Genomic DNA, 22,152 nt, shown 5'->3' with positions numbered 1-22,152 from the left:
GTGCGCACATGTGCTTTCTGGCAAAGCAAACATCACGTGTTGTTTTCGATATTGTGTTCGAAACGGTTCAACTTGTTGTTGAAGCGCCGTTTGCAAATCAAGAAAAGCTCGTAAAAGTAAGCCTAACGGTGTTTCCTTTTTGTACTTTCTCGCAGACCACAAGACGCTGAGTTAGGTTTTGTACTGGTTGTGGATAGGAGGAAGGACAAATGGAACTCTGTCAAGACTGTATTGCTCAAGATCTCAGTAAGTATTATAGCAAATCTATTTCGTCGTTCATTGCTGAACTCCTTACATGTTCTATGCTATAGCATCCAAGTGCTTTCCATTTTTGTTCATTACATTACTTTCAATGCATAGCTAATGTGAAATCTAATTTGCGCCTCCAGGCGCTTGTTAGTTATTTGCATTTGAAGTGGCATGGATACTTCTATATATCAGACATGCAGTGATGGCAGGCCTACATTAAATGACCCACGTAAGTACGAAGCAACGTAAAAATACGTTGCTTGAGTGAACGTCAGTGTTCACTGACCTTTGTGGTTAACCTTTGGGGTTAACTATGACAAAATCGGAGTTTGGCTATGTAAAGTGCTCCAATGTCTCAGAATCTTAGCTAACAACAAGGCTCTAAGCAAGAAAACAATATTAAAGCAAGGAAATAATGACGTTTCCTTGTAATTAAAAATTAGAAGAAACAGACCTTCTCTAAGCGAACACATTTGGACATCACATAGATACGAGCGCAGTTCATTTTATATCGCAATAACTTGGTGTTTTTTCTGGTGTTTTCAGGGGTATTTCCCAGGCGTAATACAAGTAGTGTTTGTTCTCAAGCCTGTGGGATTCTTACAAAAAGCGCTGTCGGAAGTCAGCAACAAATTATTCAAAGAAGAGTTCAAGTTTAGGGTGAGTGGTTGGCCTTTCATTGTTTTTTTTTTCTGCTTACAAGGCTGCGAAATACTGAGAAACTTGAACATGCTTGGCCGATGCTACGAGGCTAGGATTATCTCGATCACATATGTGGGAGTAAATTGTATAATGATTTATTCACATACATATTTATTGCAACCAGGGAACACACCACAACACAATGAACAGAGCAAAATAGAAAAAAAAAAACAAAACAAAGGCCCTGTGTAGAGGCGCAACTTCGAGGTCGTACCTCCACGTACAGCAAGGCGAGATATGTTTTTTGTATCAACATTTTCATTCTTAGAGCTATTACTCATTTTCCGCTCGCGTTAAGGCATTGGAATGTTTCAAATGATTACTCAAGAAGTCTTCGCTATACAACAAAGGAACTACTGGGAATCCAGAAATATAGAAAACTTTTAATGTTTAATTACGTAATGGTTATGACGCTCTTTGGGGGTTTCTGGCCCTTGCACCATTAGACACCCTATATAATCGAGCACGTATTGCTTCTATTTAGTGTTATTTCACGGGATCACACGCTGCATGTCCTCGGCTGAGCTACAGTGGTGACTCCGTTTTGACGCACTTTCTGGCTAAGCGCTCAATCAAGAACTTGTATGGCTGCAAGTCAATCTGGGGTGCATAGGAGTGCCACGTCGGCAGGAAAAGGCGCGTGCGAAGCGAACGTTGTCTTTCAGGGGGAGGTTGCACTTCGCCTCGCTGTGCTCTTCCCCACAGAGCAGTAGGCAGCCTAAGACGAAGAAGAGCTGCATCTCCGAGAGGGACTGTATATTTGCGGGAACGCTACTGCTGCCAGCCACAAGGTCCTGCAGAACCGGCCACAGGACACCGGAGGAAAATATCGACACGAGCACGTCGTCCCTAACGACGTTCGAGAGGTCCGTGTCCTGCTGCTCCCGGGCCATCAGGCAGCTCCACAGTCCCTCCGCGCTGTCCCCGAGCCCGCGGCATGCTTCGTTTGAGGAGAGTAACTCTCGAAAGACTTTCGCAGCCACGCGAGATCCTAGGCCAGCCAGCTTGACGGCGTGTGGTGCGTCGAGCGCGTACCAGGGTATGTCGAGGTACGCTGGCTCGATCGGAGACTCATCGACCCGCACGTCTTGACCGAGCACGAGTTCACCGGCAGGCAGGTGGTAGCGCAGTGTAGCGGGCTCTACGTCCACTGCTTCCATCCAGTTGACAAGTGGGTCGCTAGTCATGTCCGGAAACGATGCGTAAGCCTGCGCGGTGTAACTTGTTTCGTACTTTGCGAGTGCATTCGTGAATCTGTCTTTACGGTTATCATAAGCGAGGCAATCGCCGAAGAATAGCCAGCCGGCCATTAAGGTGTCGTCTATAGAACGCAGTATACGTGTGACGAGTGAGGTGACGTCATCGACGAGCGATTCGGAACAGATGTCCCGGGCAATTCCCGATTGAAAGGCGTAGTGCATAATCTTGTCTGTCTGATGGAAGCAGAGGGATCGATGTTTGATCTGCAGATCCGGAGACGCGTAGTAACTCGACACGATCTTCCGGTTGGTGAAAGGAAAAAGCGCTTGCACGCACAACCAGCCGAACAGGTCCATCGTCTGCGCATCTCCGAACCTTCTGTAGTGCGCGAAAACGGCCCAGAAGTAGTCTCTGCTCTCGATCGTCACGGGCACGGAGACGTTGCTGGCTATTTTCCAGTACTTGTAAAACGCCGCTCTCCACCGCTGTTTCGACGTACTTTTGGCCCAGTGGTGAATATCCGAGGTGGTCGCATCGGCGCTTTTCACGTTCACCAGAGCCGCGTTGAGAGACGCGACGAGGCGGTTCTCTTGATCGGCGAGAGCCGCGAAGCGCCTGTCCACGTCAGCGCGGCTCGTGGTCGAAAAGGCTGTGTACAGGGTTTTGAAAAACTTCTTGGCGCTTGCCTTTCTCATGTCTCGCTTGAGCCGTGCCGTGACCAGAAACGTCGGCATCGCGCGGGAAATCGAGATAGCCTTGGACGTGGCGTTTCCATCAAGGGAAAGACGCAGCAGGATCGGCACTCGTGCAACCAGAGACATGTAGAACATCGCGTCCAGGAAGTCGAAATTGGTGCCGTTGTCCGGCCACGTGATGCCACCGTTAAGAAGCAACCGCTTAACGTCGTCGAGGTGGTCTTCGTGACCGGAGACAACGTCGTCGCAGGCGGTGAAGTAGCGGGCCGCCTTCTCTTCAGCCGTTTGTTGGAGTTCTGGAAGCGGAGCGCTTCTGAATCGCTGCGTGACGTTTGCGATGAACGCCTCGAGCGCGTACTCGGCCACCGTGAGCGACCGAGCCCCGTGATTCCAACCGCCGCACACGTATTCGTGGAAATCAACGCACGGCTGGGCGCTCACGTTCGCGGCTTGCGAGATTAGTGCGGCCAGTCGGCTGCAGGCTGCGCTGGTGCAGACCCGGGGCGATGCTGGCTTCCTGCCACTCTGTCGCAGCGCCCCCGTGCGACTGGAGTGAGCGGCATCGAATAGCGCGGCAGTGACCAGCGCTGCCAGAAGAGACGTAGCGACCAGTCTCGATTTGGGCGCTCGTAACATCGCGGACGACCCCTCGATGCTTGCTCGTCTTCCCTTTGTTTCGGAGGGTGCTCTATATCTGGAGGAAAGCGAAAGTGGGTTCAGATTGACAAGATTAACAAAATGAGGTGAGCGATTGTGTCGTGAGCGATTGTGTCGGAAAGCCTTAGCTGCATACGACAATAAGGTGTCATCGGCGTAAGTTTATGGAATAAATTAAGAACACGATAAAAAACACGCGGACTCCATTAATTTATTCCACAATATGAACAAACTCGCAAAACCACACATTTTGTTAGAAATAAATTGAAACTAGTCATAACTGGTGCGTGAAAGGTTGTTCATTTCCGTCTTCGCCGGCGTTCTTGAAATTTGAGTGGTTCATACTTCGAAATGAGTTTTTCCACACTATATTAGCATTGTAAGAGAGACAGCGCAGCGATTACACATCGCACGGGGCTGTGACGTGATCACTCGTATTAAGTACTGTGATTTAGCTTTTCCTGGTAGTACTTCAGTTTACTCTAATCGTATATGCGTTAGAGCATTAGGCTACACGAGGAGCAACGGGGTGAAATACTGCATGGTGCGGGTAAGTGAGGAGTGTCTACCTGAATAGACGGAGAAGTGCGGCTTATTCCTTTTGCTTCGAACATGTCCAAAGTGCGTGTCACCAGCAAATGCAATAATCGCGAGAAAAGCCAAAGAAAAAAAAAATCTTGCCTATAGCGCTACGCTTAGGTTACCATTTTTTTTCTCCAAAATTTATTATTTCAGCCTTTAGGCATCTATAATAAAGAGACTAGAGAGATGGGATGACTGTGAGAGCATGGCGATCCATCGTGCAGGGGCGCACAATGAATTTCCAACTCGAGCTTTGTTTTTAGATTTCTTAGTGTACATATGTATCCCTGAGTGAGTATTAATGTTGGCGAGAACACTGTCTTGGTTCTCCGTGTTTGGGTCCACAGCACTTCGTGACATTGACATAACAGGACGCGCTCTGCGCCTAACTGTAGACCTTGTTGGATCATTTGCATTTTCATGCGTTTATCCACAGCACAGATAGTCATAAAAGTAAGGAAAAAGAATAATTAAAAGCCAAACATTTGTTCTAGTACGCCGTTAAGGCCAAGCCTGCGACTTTCCAAATCGCGAATACTGACCCTGTCAGTGCTAGGAACTGCCAGTTTGTACGTACACCTATTTCGCACAATTTTCTTTAGTCATGGCTGCAATTTACAACAAGCATGTTGCAGCAGTTTCCTGGCTATAACACAGCTACAAATGCTGGTAAAGTTACCGCGAATGGTTAAGCCCTACGACAGATCTAGAACCATGACAAAAATACTACCGTTATGTTTATGGCAATGCAACAGAATACAGAAGGGAATAATGCGCAGCCGGGTTGTCAGTAATTTTAATAAGAAAATTTGGTTTATCGATCGTTGTTCACTTGAAATAAAGGTAGGGACATTTGGCCTCCCGACTGGGTCAGGCCGGGACTCTGTACTCTTGCTCAAAAGTCGGGATCGTCTCACTCGTGTCGGCATGGTTGGCAACCGTGCCTACACGAGTACACTAGGTCGGCGTATTGATTCCGCATCCTCGATTTTCATGTCAACTTGCGACTTTTTTTGTCCATGATGACGGAACAGCCCGTAAGAATTTCGTATTTTCAAAAGCTCGCTGAAATGAGCCACTCACATACAGTTCAATGTGAACCCGACTTTTATGTGAGATGAATGTTCACGTTATTGCTTCAGCGATGGTTATGAAACGAAGTAAAGGCACGATACCTAACTAGGTACCAATGGACCACGAAGAGTATATACCGCATTGCGTTTCGTCAAAATTATGCGAAGCTCTACACGTTTCTTCTTTTGTCCGCAATAGAACCTGTATGCTACGCGCTGCTAGAAGCCTGGGTAAGTCACAGATTAACTCACCGTTCACAACCGCTGCCAGCCTTCGCATACAACACATCCAACCACGAAAACTGTTTGCTGTTCGAGCACTGCCCGAGTCACGACAACATTACTAGCTTGCTTGCTTGCTTCCTATACCATGGCGCATACCCACTACCACTATTGACCAAGAAACCGGCGGTTAAACATAGGAGGGGAGGTAAATTTAAGCAAATTATAAGGCAGGGTGAAGTGTAAATTGTACAGCGTTGCTCGCTGGACTGTTGCTATCGTCCTCGGAAATGATCACCCGCTGCAGGGGATCGGCCAGTTATGTGAGGTTAAAGAGATTGTGAGGGGAGCTTTACATTTGAATTCTGATTCTACGAAGTTAAAGAAATATGAAATTATGGCAGAACCCATCTTAGGATGGATGTCGACGTGAATGCGATTGACATTGGACCACCATGTTGCCACCGCCGAAACTCGTCATGTTTGAGGCGCGTATGCGGGCTTCTCTCTCGCGCATTCCTCTGGACACGCTGCGTCATCCAGCGCCGCCGCCACAAAGTCCACGCGTGGCGCTTGTCGAAATTTATATCCAGACAAGATTGTCGATCGAGCTGCAGTTCGCAACACAGCGTTCCACTTTTTAAGCCAAGCTTTATAGGCTCACAAGTGTCGGTGGCGGTGGTGGTGGTGTCACGCTGAAAAGTGGGCCGATCCTGGCGATAGTAGTGAAAAGGGTCTAAGGTCAACGGCACATACCCCTGGCGTGTGGGTCGATCCTTATGATAGTGAAGAAAGGGTCCAAGCTCAATGGCAGATACCAGGGACAAGAAAAAAAAAGAAAGAAAGAGAGAGAGAGAGAGAGAGAAAGTAATCACGTGCTGCGCACACCCGCATTGGTTATGTTACATGCGTGATCACGTGAACGCGGATCACGTGACATGCGCGCGACCAATCAGGTTCGTTTGGTGTGTCGCGAGGCCCCAGGGACATGGAAGGAAAGCGTATTTAATTCCTCCGGGCTTAACTCCGCTCCTCCGGGCTTAATTACTCGCTTCAGATCACTTTCAGCGAACGCATGGGAAGGCCACGCGTGGTGCGTTCTGCAAAGGAGCAAGCTGCGTTTGAGGAACGCTGGTGTGAACTCGCTCGGGAAAGGGCTCGCCATCGACGCGCCAATTCTAGCGTAAGGGCTTCCCCAGCCGAGGCTTGCCGTCAGCGAAGAGCCGACTATCCCGAGGCGAGGACTTCCGAAGCCGAGGCCCGCCGTCAGGCGACGATCAGAGAATCCCGAGGCGACGTCTTCCGAACGCTACCCTGACGAGGGTCAGATACACACACGCCAAGCTTCGCTTACCCCGATTTTCTTGACAGGGGAAGGGCTGCTGACTTTATTTTTCAGGCTGGGTATCAGAACTCACTGTAAAATTAAAATTTATCGCGGAAATTGCGCCCCTCCAACTTTTGGCGTCAGTATAGTACTTGCGTATGTGCATGTGACCGCATACATACAAACAACGAAAGGACTAGCGGATTTGCAACGGATCTTATCCTGGAGCATCAGTCCCTACTGCTAGTACGAAAACATCCATTCTGTGCAAAAATGACAAATAAAAAATAAAAAAATAATAATAAATAGGGGTGCTAAAGCAGAAGTAACGCATGTTTCAGTGTGGTGATGTGTGTGATTATTAGTATACGAGGGTGAAGGAAAGAATGAGAATTTATCAACCTGGCCTTCAGTGCTAATGAGTCTAATGTCTTTCTTTTCAATTTCTCATGCAGTTAGTGATGTGCAATAACTTAGAAGAACTGCACGAGTACATCGATCCGGGCCAGCTGACAGAAGATCTCGGTGGACTGATACCCTACGACCATGAAAGGTGGATGGAGCAACGAATGGTGCGTTCTTCTTTGTTTGAAAAATGTGGTTGATCCCTCTTATATAGGAATCGGTATAGAACACGAAAGTGAAACGTGTCTTCACAGAAGTAGTGTAATGTTTATTGCACATTGATATATAATGTCTATTGGTGTTCTGTGGCTAAAGCGCCCTTAGGCGTTGATGCACCCACGCTGACGCCTGGTGGCACGTCTCCTCCATCACGACTACCAACGTCGATGACCATGAGCAACCGTCGTGCATATGGAAGCTGCACTACGCTGCACACGCTAGCACAACGCGAAAGACGAAGCACGTAACTGACACACTAATACAACGCGCAAGACAAAGCACGTAACTGAATCGTCACCGAGTCAAATCAGCGCGTACAGCGCGTCGTAATTGCAGCCTCCGCGATCAACTTCAGAAACATTTTCAGAGCTAATTGCGGAGGCCACGCTCCGCTGTGCTGAGTACGGTGAACGCCACCTAGTAGTTGGTAGTGCTTCTTGATGCCAGCGTCCCTTCGAATGCTGGCATCGAGGCGTCGTAGTGCTGAGACCACCGAAGCGTTCACTGTCGGTGCGCGTTAGTGTCATAATGCAGTACTTCTCTTTTCTGCTCGTAGGCGGCGGCACCGCCCCGAGCAAGAGCGCGGATACACGGAGGAGTGTTAGATATATAAGGCGCGTCTGTGTAGCTGTCTGCAAATGCGTTTGTGGCGCAATGGGTTAAACGCTCGGCGATCTATCGTCGCGGACCGAGAGGTCGTGGGTTCGATTTCCAAATTTTGCATGTTTGTGGAACTTTTTCTTCTGGTTTCTTTCTTTCTATTATGTTCTATGACGTATTTCCGTGACGGAAATACGTCAGTGAAGTCTTGGTGGACCCCGGCATAAAACACTTTCGTGTTAAAAAAAAATCAATATTACTCAGGATTCTTAGAATATTTCTTTCCTGTTTAAAGGATAAATTAAAACTTAATCAGTTTAGGTCACGACAGCTGTTGCTTTAAGATGTCCATGGGCGCAATGCAAAAGCGCCAGAATAATGAGTATTGTGCGTATAGGAAGGATAACCCTGGCTAAGAAACCTTCCACGTTTAACATCGTTTTTGCTGGAAACCGTGAAAAGCATTTTCAAATGGTACTTCGATATGCAGCCAGCAATGAATAAGGCGAATAAACTAACCGCTTCTTGGCAGGCTTCGCATGCTCCTTCGATGTAGTTCTACTGTTGGAGGCTTGGTATCTCTGCACTACCGATTCCTGGTTACAACGCTTTCTTTATAAACCACGGTGCAAAGCGTGGTGGGGGCGTTGCGCTACTGGTTAAGGAAAGCTTCCCTGTGTTTATAAGGTCATCGCTTGAGTAACGCTAACACCAACATGCTCACTGCCCAGCATGGCGCCTGTATCTTTACAGCAAAACTGTTATTGCGACTACAATCGCTCAGAAACATTATCTGCCACGGCTTTATCAACACTATCACGGCTTTATGAAAAAACTAAATCACTCAAAAAGTTCATATGTTTAGGAAATGTGGGAATTGTCAAAAAATGTCACAGTTTCGCCCTAAGGGCGAAGCAATGAATGCGATAGCAACACAGCAATGTCATACGAAGTAAGGTGAGCGGCTTTGGTAGCAACAACACGCAGAACTGTTGTCGACGCCATCGGCGTTTTGCCCGCGTTAGCTCAAAATGCGTGCGGCGTTGGTGACTGTTGCTGGAGCCTCTGATATAAATAGGCACTTGGTGCCGCAGCTAAACGTCGGCTCCCTTCCCTCCCCCTCCCCCACGGCCTCTCGCGCGTCTGAAGAAGGCGCGTTTGCTCTACATATATGTTGATTGTAAAGGAGAAAAGAGACGCCTACTTCTGCAGCCCTTAAGCGAGCACGGCGCAGAACGCGCGTTTGTTCTCCGCCGCGCGTTCACTCCCCGTGAAAGACGCGCCCCTCGCGCCCTTTCACTCGCACATACAGCGTTCGGCGCGCGGCGACGATTTCATCTCCAAATGACGTCATACGGAACCTCACGGCGACGGCGACGCCGACGGCAGAAATCTGCTTTTGAGTGTCCATATAATTGCTATCGCAATAAAACAATAGACAGGCAAAATTTTAAATGACTCTCTTTATTGGAGATAAAAGCAAAATTGTTAAACCCTCGTTTATGACCCATATAAAAGCGTTATATGGAAGCGCTAAAAATCTTTATCTTCTCCTTGAGCGGACCATAAACGGTGAAAAGCGCGTGGACCATAAACGGCATTTTCCGGATGGGAAAGCTTCCGTGTGGGTATACTAAAGCAATCGTAGCTAAAGGTCGATTCGATCGGCCTGCGCTTTCTGAAATAGTTCAGCAGGCGTTGCACCTCGATATTCGTTTCACCAGTGCAACATGACGTCATCTGAACGTCGCCATTAGTTTCATATCGTGCAGGCTTTGCGCCAGAACGGATTGAAAACATTCCTTGCAGAGGAGGTGGTGCAGCACTCGCGCAGGAGGTGCTGGGCCAGTTTTACGCGAGCCCGGAACTGACAATCAACCGCATCGAACTAGTTCACGAATTGCAAGGGCGAATCGAATGCATAAACCTCGTATGCAGAGCCACTTTGCATCTCCAGCCAGCTCTGCGCGGTTTAACAAGTCGCGACTCGCATTACCGTTGGTGTCTCATTATGGGACGTGCTGTTAATGCCAACTCTAGCATAGGCAGTCACAGCGAAATACGTACCTTGCGCAGTAGCTTCTTCATGTAGAGAGATCTGAGGATGTGCGTTTTGTACTCCGCATGATGTTTCGGGCTGCATCGTAATATACCTTAGTATTTATCTGTTGCCTGGATTTCTTCACCCCTTCTTTGGTAATGACAATCACATTCATTATCTTTGTAGACGCGATAATTCGTCCTTAGATTGCGGCGCACTTTTGCAAGGTGCAGTGCACCTTTCGCGCGCATGCCGTAGCCAATATGCTTGCGGATAATCGGCAGCGTGGCGGTCTCAGAATAATTCGTAAATATGTTTTATTCCTGCTGTCATTCTGCGATTTATGGTAGTATAAACAACACATTGCAAAGAAACTCAAATCAACAGCGCTATGTAGGAGTCTTATAAACAGGTGCACTATATATGCATCTTATGTGCAGAATGTACATTGTTATATGTATGTCCTCCTAAGACGCCTTGTATATTATATTACACATTGTCTACAATATTTTCAAAATTAACTCAGAGGCGATTACTCAAAATATTCATACTACATAGGAAGTCCGGTGCATGTGGAACTGAACGGCAAGTACAGTTCCAAATTCAGGGTGCAGCAGCAACAAGGCAGTGTACTGCACATAGTTACATCTTCATCTCTGCCTAAAGGCAATGAAATGCAGTTTTACAGCGAAGCTGTTAGCCTCTAGTTGGTCGGCATTCTCCGTGTCCGGCGTCCGTGGGCAAAAATGTGGGCCGATCTCGGTGGTCGTGAAATACCGGGCCGACCCGCGGCGGAGGTGAAGGAAGCTTCAAGCACTCAGCATAGTCAAGTGAAAAGTGCATACATTCTTTGGAATAACGCATACAACATACAGAACAGCATACGTTACAGTAAAGAACAACAGCAAAACAAGCATCCGACGCACATAATTGATAAGGCGCTCCTGATAACAATGCGAAGCCCATAGCGTTCCCCGCGCACGTTTCCCGGTAAAGATTACGGTTTACGGTAAAATTTAAGTGGGGAGTGATGTTACTAGCCTTTCGTATTTAAAAGAACAAGCCTAGAAACTGATTTCATTGTTGTTGCAGCACCGCTATGAGCGGCGGCGTGCTGTCAAAAAACAATTACTTCATTGCTACCATTGCTCTAAATTACCATTACTACCATTACTCTAAAGCAATAAACCATTGCATACCACCCCCCCCCCCCCTTCCCCCTCAGCAGTTGTAGTGGTTGTTTTCAACAGCTTCGCTGGACATCCACTTTCACAGGGCCGCGAATGGTGAGTCAATTGCTTTACCACAGAAAACATGAGGAGATGGTTACTTCTTCCATGTATGCATGGAGATGCAGCTTTTGGCATTTAACCGGGGTATATAAATAAAAAGGCACACCTTTCACGTTCGCAACATACCAGTAAAGGATAAAATCAACTTGAAAAGCAATTATATCCCATAGCTGTATGTATTCGAGTCTCGGAAGGTTATGTTATATGTGCAAGAGTATCAGGGTTTCTTATAAGGGTGTATATGTGCAAAACACTAACTTCATGAGACAAGTATAGGACTCTAGATAAGTTTTATCTAGGGAACTTAGAGACAAGCAGTGTCTGAAGCGAGCGACGCTTCAGACACATTTTGACGACGAACAGCAATGTGTATGAAGCGCACCTCTGTGAGACGACAGCAGCAGTGGCGATGGTGACAGCCAATCGTGCCAAGCCGACGGCATTATTTCTACTCCTGCCATTTGACGCAATTTATAGACAGGGCTACATATAGGCTCCATATACTACGGGACGAGTGTAAGCGGGAATAACACGGATTGTGACGTCATCAGCGACTATGTGTTATACAATCTTACGTACGTATGGCTATGTCATGTGGTGTGCGTTAAAACGACGATGACATCTGCACTCCGGCGATGAAACGTTAAAACCTTGTTCGACCTGGGCTGACCATGAAGGCGGTACAGCGTCGCACAGTTTATACATAGCGTTAGCTGTTTGGAGGAAAGTACTGGGGGATGTGGGCCCATCCAGAAGATGGTGCAGCCTAACACTGCGCTTGAAGTCGGTGCTGTCAAGAGGAACGAACATGGGAAACTTGCACGTGACGCTCGCGCCAGCCATCTTAGAGCTAGTCGGCTTTGCCACGTGCGTCGTGGCCTAGTGATTAGAGCATTGTGATGCTGTGCTCGAATACAGAGGTTCGATTCTACTGTCGGTCATGCACTTATTACAGAAGTCTAAAGTGTGGCGAGACGGAAAGTACCTACCTACCGGCCAACCTACTGCGAAGCGCCTGAATTGAGGAAAAGAATGCTTCGCATTAAAACTCGCTCGACTTCAGGCACGATAAATAAATTGCGAAATTTCCTTTGCAGGCGGTGGAGATGTTTACCGGCAGCCTGAAGGAGGTGACCGAGTGTGTGCGTGAGGCGACGCAGCGGCTCCGCGACACCGAGCTGCCCAACGACGTGGGCTCCACGGTGGAGCTTCTGCGCGCCCAGGGAGGCCAGTACCAGGAGCTGAAGGAGGACCTGCTGAACGCGTCGCAGCACGGCCATCAGCTGCTGCGCTGCGTGCGACCGCCGTCGCCGGCACCCGCCGACCGGGCGCTCGGAGCGCCCGGGTCCTCGTCTGCGACCACCCAGAGGCTCGTCAACGTGTGCGCCGTCGAGCGGCTGCTGCAGCAGCTGCACAGCGCCGAGCACGGCTTCGATGCCTTCTGGAGCGCGCACCAAAAACGCCTGAACGAGTGCCTCGAGCTACGCAAATTTGAGCAGGAGTTCCGCGAGCTGCAAACCAACATGGCGGCCAACGCGCGAGAGCTGGCCGATATGGAGGCCGTCGGCGACTCGGTCGCCCAGGTCGACTCACTGCTGCACGAGATGGACGAGTTTCGAGCGCTCGCCGAGGTGCGATATATCCCTTGAGAACAACACATGCGCCTATTCTATGTCTTTGCAGGCAGCTACGGGTCTTTTATGACTAGACGCGCTGCTTCGTGGCGTAAAAAAGGACAGGCAAGTAACAGCGTAAGACAGACAAGAACTTGTTACACCTTGTTAGCTGTCCTTTGTTACACTACGAGACAGCACGTCTAGCCATCGCGCTTCGTCAACATGCCTATGAAACAGCATTTCTTGGGGTTTCGTACTGTTCAGCTGCCTACAAGAAAGCGTTGTATTCCTACTATCGCCAGCTACATTGCCTATAGCCAGATTTTAAACAGAGGGTCGCGCAGGGGCATTTGCCTTTGAATGAGGTCATCAACTTTTCACTGCAATGCTCAACGGTGAGAAAATGTTCACATTGACACAGCAATCCTTTTTCAGAGTGCTGTGCTTGATGAACAGCACAAAATTGGTCAACTTACACTTTTAGTACGTCCTCTCGATTGTGTAAACTAAGAGATACTTAGTCTTCGAGCGACTGCAAATTGTTTCTACCTTGAGGGTGATGACCATGTAACCCAGCGTGCATGTGTTGGATTTACTCTTTGACCATAAATGCAACTTGGCTCTTACGACGCAACGAGGGGTGGTGACTTGTACGTTAAGAGTATCAATTCTGATTATAAAAACCCGCGTGAGCCGCCAATGCAGCCTTCTGCATTGCATGGAAAGCGCATCGTTAGTGAATGATAATTCAGCCTATTGGCGCGACATCTACTGATCGTGAATTTGAAAGGTGAGACTTTGCAGCGACGGTAGGCAGGGTGCAAGGCAGGGTACAACACTACAATTTAGTTATAAAATGTAACCTTTTATAAAGCTTCTGATAGTTTTGACTGTTACAAACACAACATACATGCAAGCAACACCACGAATACCTTAGTCCAGACCAAGCTGATCGTACAGCTGAGTACGTCTATACGCATTGATAGTTATTCGTGACCGGTGGGACGCAGGAGGACCTTGAGAAAGCAGAGCAGCTGAGGCAGACCGGCCGCGAGCTCATCATGGCTGGTCACTACGCCGTCGATTCAATTGAGCCCAAGTGCGTCGAGCTGGAGCGCATGTGCGCAGACTTCCAAGAGAAGCTCCGGCAGCGTATGGATGTATTGCAACGCTACCGAGACCTCCAGGAACGCATAGACAAGGTACGTTTTGGCGTGAGTCTCTGCAGTCCTGAATACCATAGCAATATTTGATGACAACATATATTGTCGTGCCCACTGCAAAAAGTAAACAATTTGTGCTAGGATTTCCACTAGTTCTCTAAACTAAACAGGCTCCATCACTCACATATCTACTAAAGACCTGAGAGGATCATATAGCACATATATATAGCCGGCGTATACGTAGTCATCTATCTTGCCACTATAGATGCGCTGGCCACTGGCTCTGTTTTTTTCAGAGTTAAGCAACGAGACAACAAACGTGAGCTAAATATCCTCGCTGCAACAAATGTGCGTCGTCAAGCACGTCATTCTTTTAATTGCAATTGAAATGGAAACTGTTGCTTTGGATATTTTCGTGTTTTAAGCCGGCTAGCTTTCATTGACTTTTTCCCGGTTTTTGTACTCATCTGCTAAGGTCACTTGCTCTAGCACAACCGAGTTGCGGGGCGCGTTCGTCGGAGAATGCCAGCTAAGGTTTTTAGTTGGCAACAAACCTAGTTTAGTTAACAAATCAGTACTACTATTTTCTGTTGCCCTTTGACATGCTATACATGCACCACAGTATCGCTATCTAGAACTCAATATTCCCTGACCATGCCTATGGCTATTAAACGAAGCACGCGTGCCATTTACATGTCCGAACAACATCTATCGCTTTATTACAACCACCTTCATAGTTCGAAGTGCGCTGGTAAAGCGCTGTATGGATTCAGCCCGCGCCGCACACTCACGAAATCCCCGTACTTCCTCTCACTTGCCTCTCTTCGTCTCATCACTTTGTTGTTCCTCCTTGCCCGCTCCGTCAGTTCCTCCGCATAGGACGTAAATCACTACATTTCCAAAGGCCAAGTCTGAATTTGTATAACGCTACCACATTGAAACCTTTGCGAGGACGCGTATAACTGGTCCCTGGTATCCGGGATAGGCCTACCCACACTTTCGAGTACACGTCCTTTTGGTTCGAACAAAACTACTGACATGGGTAGGACGCCCATAGCGAAGTTTGGATCTGTATAATTGCGTCACATTAGACGTACTGCAGTACGTGTGATGCTACATTTGTGTCATGTTGATTACAGCACTTGCGCTATAAAAATTCAGTTGCTCCTAGATTCTTTTTCTTTCTGTGGAGCTGAAACACTTCAGGCACGCAAGAAGTCACATTTAGTGACTCGGGACATGTAAGACAGGGCACAAAATTAAATGGCACGAGCTACATATATTTGCTAACTTTTGATTGGTCAGGAAATATGGAAGTTCTGCAGTTAGACATGAGGTTGTGCACTGCGGGCATAAACTTTTGTTTTATCAATGTGTGAGCCTAAACGAAATATGCAATTCAGTGAAAGCTTTCTAAGAATCCAGTCAATTCATGCAAGCCATGTTGACAAATGCCTAGGCGGATTTGGCATAAAGAAACAAATTCAGAATTGTGCTTGGGAACCCTGTACACATCTTACCGGTACCTAAGAACTGTGACCGTACATGCAGGCAAATAAATGGTGCAGTCAAGGTGTGGAGCTTCTGGCTACATTGGATATTGAGCGCTGCTCGTCACCAGAGTTTGCTCGCTCAGCTCTTCAAGACTTGGACACATTCCTCAGCAGCTCTAGTGAGTTCAAGCTGGGCGATCCACGCGAGTTTCACCGCTTCTTCAAGGACTTCATCAACAGTGACTCGAAGCCACTCCTGCAGCAGGTCTGTGCACTCCCTATTCAGCATTCATGTTTCTAATCAGCATGCTAGCTTGCACGCAACTGTTGTGGTTTACTTTAAGTGGCCTTAGAAAGCTGTTAATAAAACATTAAGAGATCATGAATTCATAATTATACCAATGAACTTGATCATTTCAGGGTGCAGGCTTATTAAAATTCATTGGTTCATGCACGATACCTTATCTGCCTTGCCAGCTCATTATAATTGTGACAGAAACAGTGCAGTTGCGCAATGTTCAGTTTCATACTGACATAGCTAATTAGGACCTAAGTACCACATGTTGTGCTAACAGCTTTCCATGCTATAATACTCGTTGTATCATGCCTTTCAAGTACAGTTCTGAAATGTTTGAGGTCACAAAGGTCTTGCATATAGAGAACCATGCTATCGATTTTATTTATCGTTTTGCATTACTGACACTCAAGCCAGCAACTAAACTATATATAGTGCTGACTTTATTTCTGCATCTTTTTAAAACCAAATTCTATTACCTTTCGCTTCGTGCACATCTTCCAGGTTTTAAAGAGGGTGGACGACGTTAAGCTGATGTGCGAGAACAAGCAGGCGAGTCTTCGCAAGCTGGTTGCCCGACAAGTCAGGCCTGTCCAAGCTGTTGCCCCAGAGCCCTCTGCAGTTCAAGATTCCCTGGCTTACGATGCTGAAGCACGCCTCTATCCTTCCAAAAAGGCAGCTCCCAAGGTGCTTCGCTCTCACTAGGCGTGACTGGCTTTATCATCAATGTTTGTTGCCTTCTTGTGATCTTTGTTACCGTGGATTCTGTACAAAGAGCTTAGCAGATTTTTACCAGCCAAGTTTGCTGTTAACTGGTTATTACTAAGTCACTTGTGTGTGTATGTGTGACATGAAGGTTCAAAGTGTGCAATGGTGAAGTGTGCAAAGTTCTCGAACATTCTGGTTTTGTCTTACGTCCAGATGCCTGGCAATGCAGTGAAAAGGAAAATACTCTCATGAATTCGTGCACGCATAGTCAACAACACAAACAATGCATGAGAGAGTAAGAATTGTATGTTACACTTAAGAACACTGTCTACTGGCCAGTGTAACATGAATACCGCTAACTGCAAACACGAGTTTGCTCAGAAAAAGAAGTTTACAAACTTTTTTCGGGGGCCTTCATTAAGTGGAATTTTAATGTTTTCATGCTGCCATGACAGTAAAATGAGAGCTTTTACTTCGCGATTACATAACCATAATAGTAGGGAAAGAAGTCACCTGTGCAATATGTCTTCGACATACTGTTCTTGCTTCATTTAAGATTGGCAACATTATCGAAGGATAGTTTTTTGCTTCCTTGCTTGAGTATTACCACCCAAGCAGTAGCATAAATGGGGCAACATTCAGTTGCCTCAAAGGAGTGATACCCATTGTTTTGCAAGGGCAGCTTGAACTGCAGCTTACGTGAAGTATTCAGAAATGCCATTTCATATTTTTTCTCAGCGCTGTCTTTCCCGATGAGTCTGTTCGTTACAAGAAATCTGCCTTTTATGTTCTCTATTTTGTTCTTTGCGAGAACACAGGCAAACTGGCAGTCTGTATCTTTTATTCTCTCACAATATTTGCTGCTAAAAGCCCCCCTCTGTGTCTAAAGACCTTTGCAGTAATGGTCGTATCAACCACTGACTATATTTACCATATCCAGAAAGAACTGATAATGTATTCTTCTGCATAGCAGCCACCTACTGTTTACAAGTCAAATGGGTGTAGAGATTGAGCTGTTAGACTGAAAATTTCGACACTCTTTGTGGCTAAGCATGTGCAATAGCACCCACTGTTGCTTAGTACAGGTGTCTTAGTAATGCAATGTATTGTGCATGCTAAATTGTGTTGTGCTGACATTCATGCATGAAGAGATTGCTGTTTTCTAGTGAATCTTTAGGTTTTCATTTGTTGCCTTGCACTTTAGGTTCTTAGATATACATTCTATAGTGCTTTTATATTTTATTTGCTCCTGTGTATTTTGTTTTGTGTGGCCATATTTAAGGTAGCATGGGATGTCTGCTGCATAAAGTGACAGTGCTTTCTTACAAGGCATTATTTGCACTAAATTTTTGAATGTGATTTTATATAAATATTTTTATGCATCTGTTAAAATACTGAATCTCATCATCGGAGCATTGCTAACAGAATCAAGTCTTTATTTTAGAAACTTTCAATCTGTAACTAATTGGTGCATGATGACATATGTATAGAATGCAAGTTTTTAAATGTTGTGCCTAGGTTCTGCCCTAATTGCATTCAGGGTACTGGGCGTGCTTGTTGAAGTCAATAAAGTTTGTGATGGTGGTGGCACACGTCACTAAACTCTGTGCATGTTGCTGGTCTTATTTGGTTCATTTTTGGTTCTCATTTTCAAATGCACGAAGATTTTCACAGCACATTTCTCTTTCTCACCTTTGATTGGCAGGGGTGAAGCAGCTTTGGAAGCAGGAGGTAAAGGGTAGTTGTCTCTACCAATTTTGAATATTTTTCGAACATTATTTAGGCAACGTTTCTTTCTTTACTACATTCAAGGAAACATTAAGAATGTACTCTGCTGCTCTTGAACTGGAATCGCATACTTGATCTGTCCTTTGTTGCTTTAGAACCTTATCTACTGGTGAGTACGACAGCCTTGCTTGTTTTATTCTTTGCTGAACGCTATAGTACTTGTACTAATGTTCTGCACTGAGCAGAAAAAGAAACATCTGTATAACTTCTGCTTCCAATGATGCATTGTGCCTGAAGTGAACGGGCTTGCAAGTTTATGCATCTTGACGACAATTTCCTGTCCTATGTCATGTGTTCGTTTGCATGTCTGTGTAATAACTGGCATGTTTGTAATAACTAACAGTGCAAGGAGCTACAATCGATTTCGACACTTGCCTTATTAACCATGTGCTTTCTCAGAATTTTTCCAGTACCACTTTTCATTGTGCTCTTTCATCAGTATGTGTCAATCGTGGCCTGCACTTCCCTGTAGAGAACAGTCTTTCGGAACTAATTACTCTTTTCTCTGATGCCTGCAGGCCATGCGGTCTCTTGAAATTAATGAAAGCTTAACTGTGCGAGAGTCTAACACAATAGTTATCGCTTTAGTGCAACAAGAAAGCTTATCAAATGCCATTGAATAACCATGCCTGCATTTCAATTTTAATCATCCAAGTGCCATGCGGATTGCTTTGTGTGATCATGCTTTCTCTGTGTGCAGCACGTAGAAGTTTGCTTTGCTCAAAATGAGGGAGTGGACTCTGGCCTGCAGTCCCTGGAAATTCTCCAGGACAAAAAAGGGTGAATGACTTGATTTGTTTGTCTGATTCTGGTTTGAACTGTCGCCGAAGATCGAACTCGGATGCATTTATTCCAGCTTAAGAGGAAGCTTTAGCTCGGGGGCCCCAATCTAAGCACATGGGAAAGGAGATGTCGTTTTTCTTGGCAACCACTGCACCAAATTTGATGAGGTTTGTTGCATTTAAAAGAAAAAGTTAAAACATAGTGACTGTTGGAAGTGTATTTTTTTTGTTTCGGCAGTTGATTGTTTTAAATAAAAATGATCAAAAACCGCAAATTTTTCAGAAATTCAATCTATCAAGCTTACAATTCTGTAGCCTAGCAATTAAAAAACGATATCGCAATTCTGTAAATATTATCTAATAGCATATCTAAAGCGAACAAATTTGAAGCATTTACATGGTTCTCAAGTACACCATTAATGTGTGAGTAGAACTTTTGCAAAACTTTCGTAAATATTGGAACAAATTCATGTAAGATATTGTTACGGGGATATAAACTAATATATTTAATGTATATCTATAGTAATATAAACTAATATAATAAATGTGTCGGCTTCGGATGTTCTGATGGATGCAATTTACAGAATGGCAATATCTGTTTTTGATGCCGAGGGACAAATTTGTAAACTTTGGGCTTCCATTTTTTTAATAACACAAAATTATATAAATAACCTTGTAAACTCAATCAGGCCGTAAATTTGAATTCCGCTTCAAACAATCACTGAAATGCCAGTTTTACTCTCAAATGCTGCAAATTTCCTAAAAATCGGCCCAGAGGTTATCTCAGGAAGGCATTTCTGCGTTTTACATGTATTTGAATAGGCGGCGTTGGAGTTGGGGCCGAAGTAAAGCTTCTACTTAGACCCCGTGGAGAAGTGGGGGCCTTTAGAAGTAATTGTAATAATCGGCTTTTTGTTGTTGGAATTTTAGCGTATTATAACCCGCCACGGTAGCCCGGTAGCTATGGCGATGTGATGCTGAGCTCGCGGGTTGGATCCCGCGAGCACGTTTAGATGAACGTGCATCTAAATCTGTTTCTTAGGTGATTTAGGTGAACGAACCCCAGGTGGTGAATATTATTCGTTTGTCTCCCACTGCGGCTTGCCTCATAATCGGATGGTGGTTTTGGCACGTAGAACTCCTTAACGAGTGCGTTTTGCTCGCTCAAGTAAGATGAGTCCTTTATTGCCTAGTGCATTCTACCAAGCAGAATGTCGTTAAAGAAGAAACTGCGCAATGCACTAAGGTTGCAATTCGTTCTTCTTGGTGACCCGTTACGAGCGTAGACTAAGTTGGACGAAAGAAATTACGGGTCACACCTGTCACTAACTCGCAACAGTTTATTTGGAAGCTCGTGACCGTTTCTCTTTAACCACCCAAAGAGTATGCCACGAAGCAGCTGCAATACAAACTTCAAGTTATTTGCGTTGTTTACCCGATATCGCACCTAAGCAGGTCCGATCTCCGATTGGACCACTTACTGCTGGTTAGTCTGAGTGTTAATCCGTCAATGCTCTGAAATATTGTTGAAGTTAATTATGCTGTCGCTGTTACTTGGCAGATTCAGTGAACTCGTTGCCTGGTATAAAAATGGTTACGGGTTCGAAGTAAACTGTTGGAAGTTTGCGACGAGTGTGTTCTCTGCCACTCAGCGCAGTTTTCAGGCCTCCTCTATTCATGTTATATCCGTTACACTCCTGACTTATTTATTTCATGTTGTATATGTTACGTTGACGCATGCTACGTTATCGTACATGCTTCACATCACCGATATTACGGAATTCCTATGAGCTTGAGTTGATTTACAAAAACAAAAGAAATGCAAAATGCGTATATACCTTTCTAGTGGGTGTGCCTGCACGAAACCGATATAGGTTCTACACGCGGTAGTCGCTAGTCGACCATTTTCTCCGGAATCCTCACCGGCGTAATTAAAAAGTGCTCGCGCAACTACATGAGCGCATATCGCGATTTTTTCCATTGCGTTTTCATCGCCAGTAGCACCGGATAATGAAAATTGCTGAAGAAGTTGATAGCACGTGTCATATTTTCCATCGATGCTCCAAAATGAAGGTGAGTTGATTTCGACGACAAAGAACATACTGTGTTTAATGCAGTACTGTGGGAGTCAAAGGGTCCTTTTGATCGTTAAAAAGATCAGCGCCTTTTCTGTAGGCAGTTGTTGAGAAACTCGGGCGCTTTCATGCAATAAAACTAACTTATCAAGTTTGCTACAAAGCGAGATTGCTGTACGTGCTTTAGCACAAAGCCTTATCAACAAAAATAGTAAGCGCGATGACGATTTCATCGACTGAATCGTCAGTGTCGATATTCACGTTGTAAGTCATATTGGCCACTTACCTTAGGACTTGCGTGGGCATAAAATGAGGCTTCCGTAGTGGCATCTCGTAGCGGGAACCCAGTTTGATTCCGCCCACGGGAGGCCACTATGGAGGCCTCCTTTCAAAAGTATACTCCGTTTGAGAATATGGCAGTGGGCGTATCACCTGCGCCGAAATACGTATACAGCGTTGGTGATATCTATGATCTTATAATTCAAGTTGCATAGAAGTTGATTTCTCGTTTCTGTGCCATCCTGTATTCAGAACGAGGCCGTTCTGCAGAGCCCGTTCGCACAAGACAAAGGAGCTTAAAGTCTACAGAACCAGGAGAGGTACACGTCAATATTCTTGTACCGACGAAAGTTCCCTTAAACGTTCTATACGGCGCATCATAACGTTATTGTTAGCTTGGTCTATGCGGGGCTTTGCAGGGTAGCAGCCACATTATTTTCGCATTTTCTATGATTCCGTTTACACTGCGCTTACTTGGCAGTTGGCACATGGCAGTTACGATACATTGCAGATAAATTAATTTAAGGGCGTAGTTCACTTTCACCCCCAAAGGGACGCTATCGCACGCCGAACTGCTAATCGAGCGAGTTAATTACATGTATCCTACCTCAAGCTTGTTTGTTTTGCTGGCATGACTTGGCAATTTTCCTATTCGGGCTTCAGTTCATGATACCAGGCTTTTTTTTTCC

At 45.8% G+C, this 22,152-nt stretch overlaps 1 protein-coding gene across 1 annotated transcript in view; it reads left to right on the top strand.

Moving 5' to 3' along the window:
• The window catches only part of LOC119442094 (guanine nucleotide exchange factor DBS-like), a 128,663-nt gene that overhangs the window by 63,641 nt on the left and 42,870 nt on the right, over positions 1-22,152 (top strand). The window contains 8 exon segments of the mRNA XM_049661885.1: positions 156-246; positions 796-909; positions 7,163-7,279; positions 12,362-12,895; positions 13,891-14,082; positions 15,595-15,801; positions 16,336-16,518; positions 19,028-19,107. Coding sequence (XP_049517842.1) covers positions 156-246; positions 796-909; positions 7,163-7,279; positions 12,362-12,895; positions 13,891-14,082; positions 15,595-15,801; positions 16,336-16,518; positions 19,028-19,107 — 1,518 coding nt within the window.

The sequence above is a fragment of the Dermacentor silvarum genome, chromosome 2 (genome assembly GCF_013339745.2).
Source record: "Dermacentor silvarum isolate Dsil-2018 chromosome 2, BIME_Dsil_1.4, whole genome shotgun sequence".
Lineage (NCBI taxonomy): Eukaryota > Metazoa > Arthropoda > Arachnida > Ixodida > Ixodidae > Dermacentor > Dermacentor silvarum.
The sequence above is the reverse complement of the archived record's forward strand: the minus strand, read 5'-3'. Positions and strand labels throughout refer to the sequence as shown.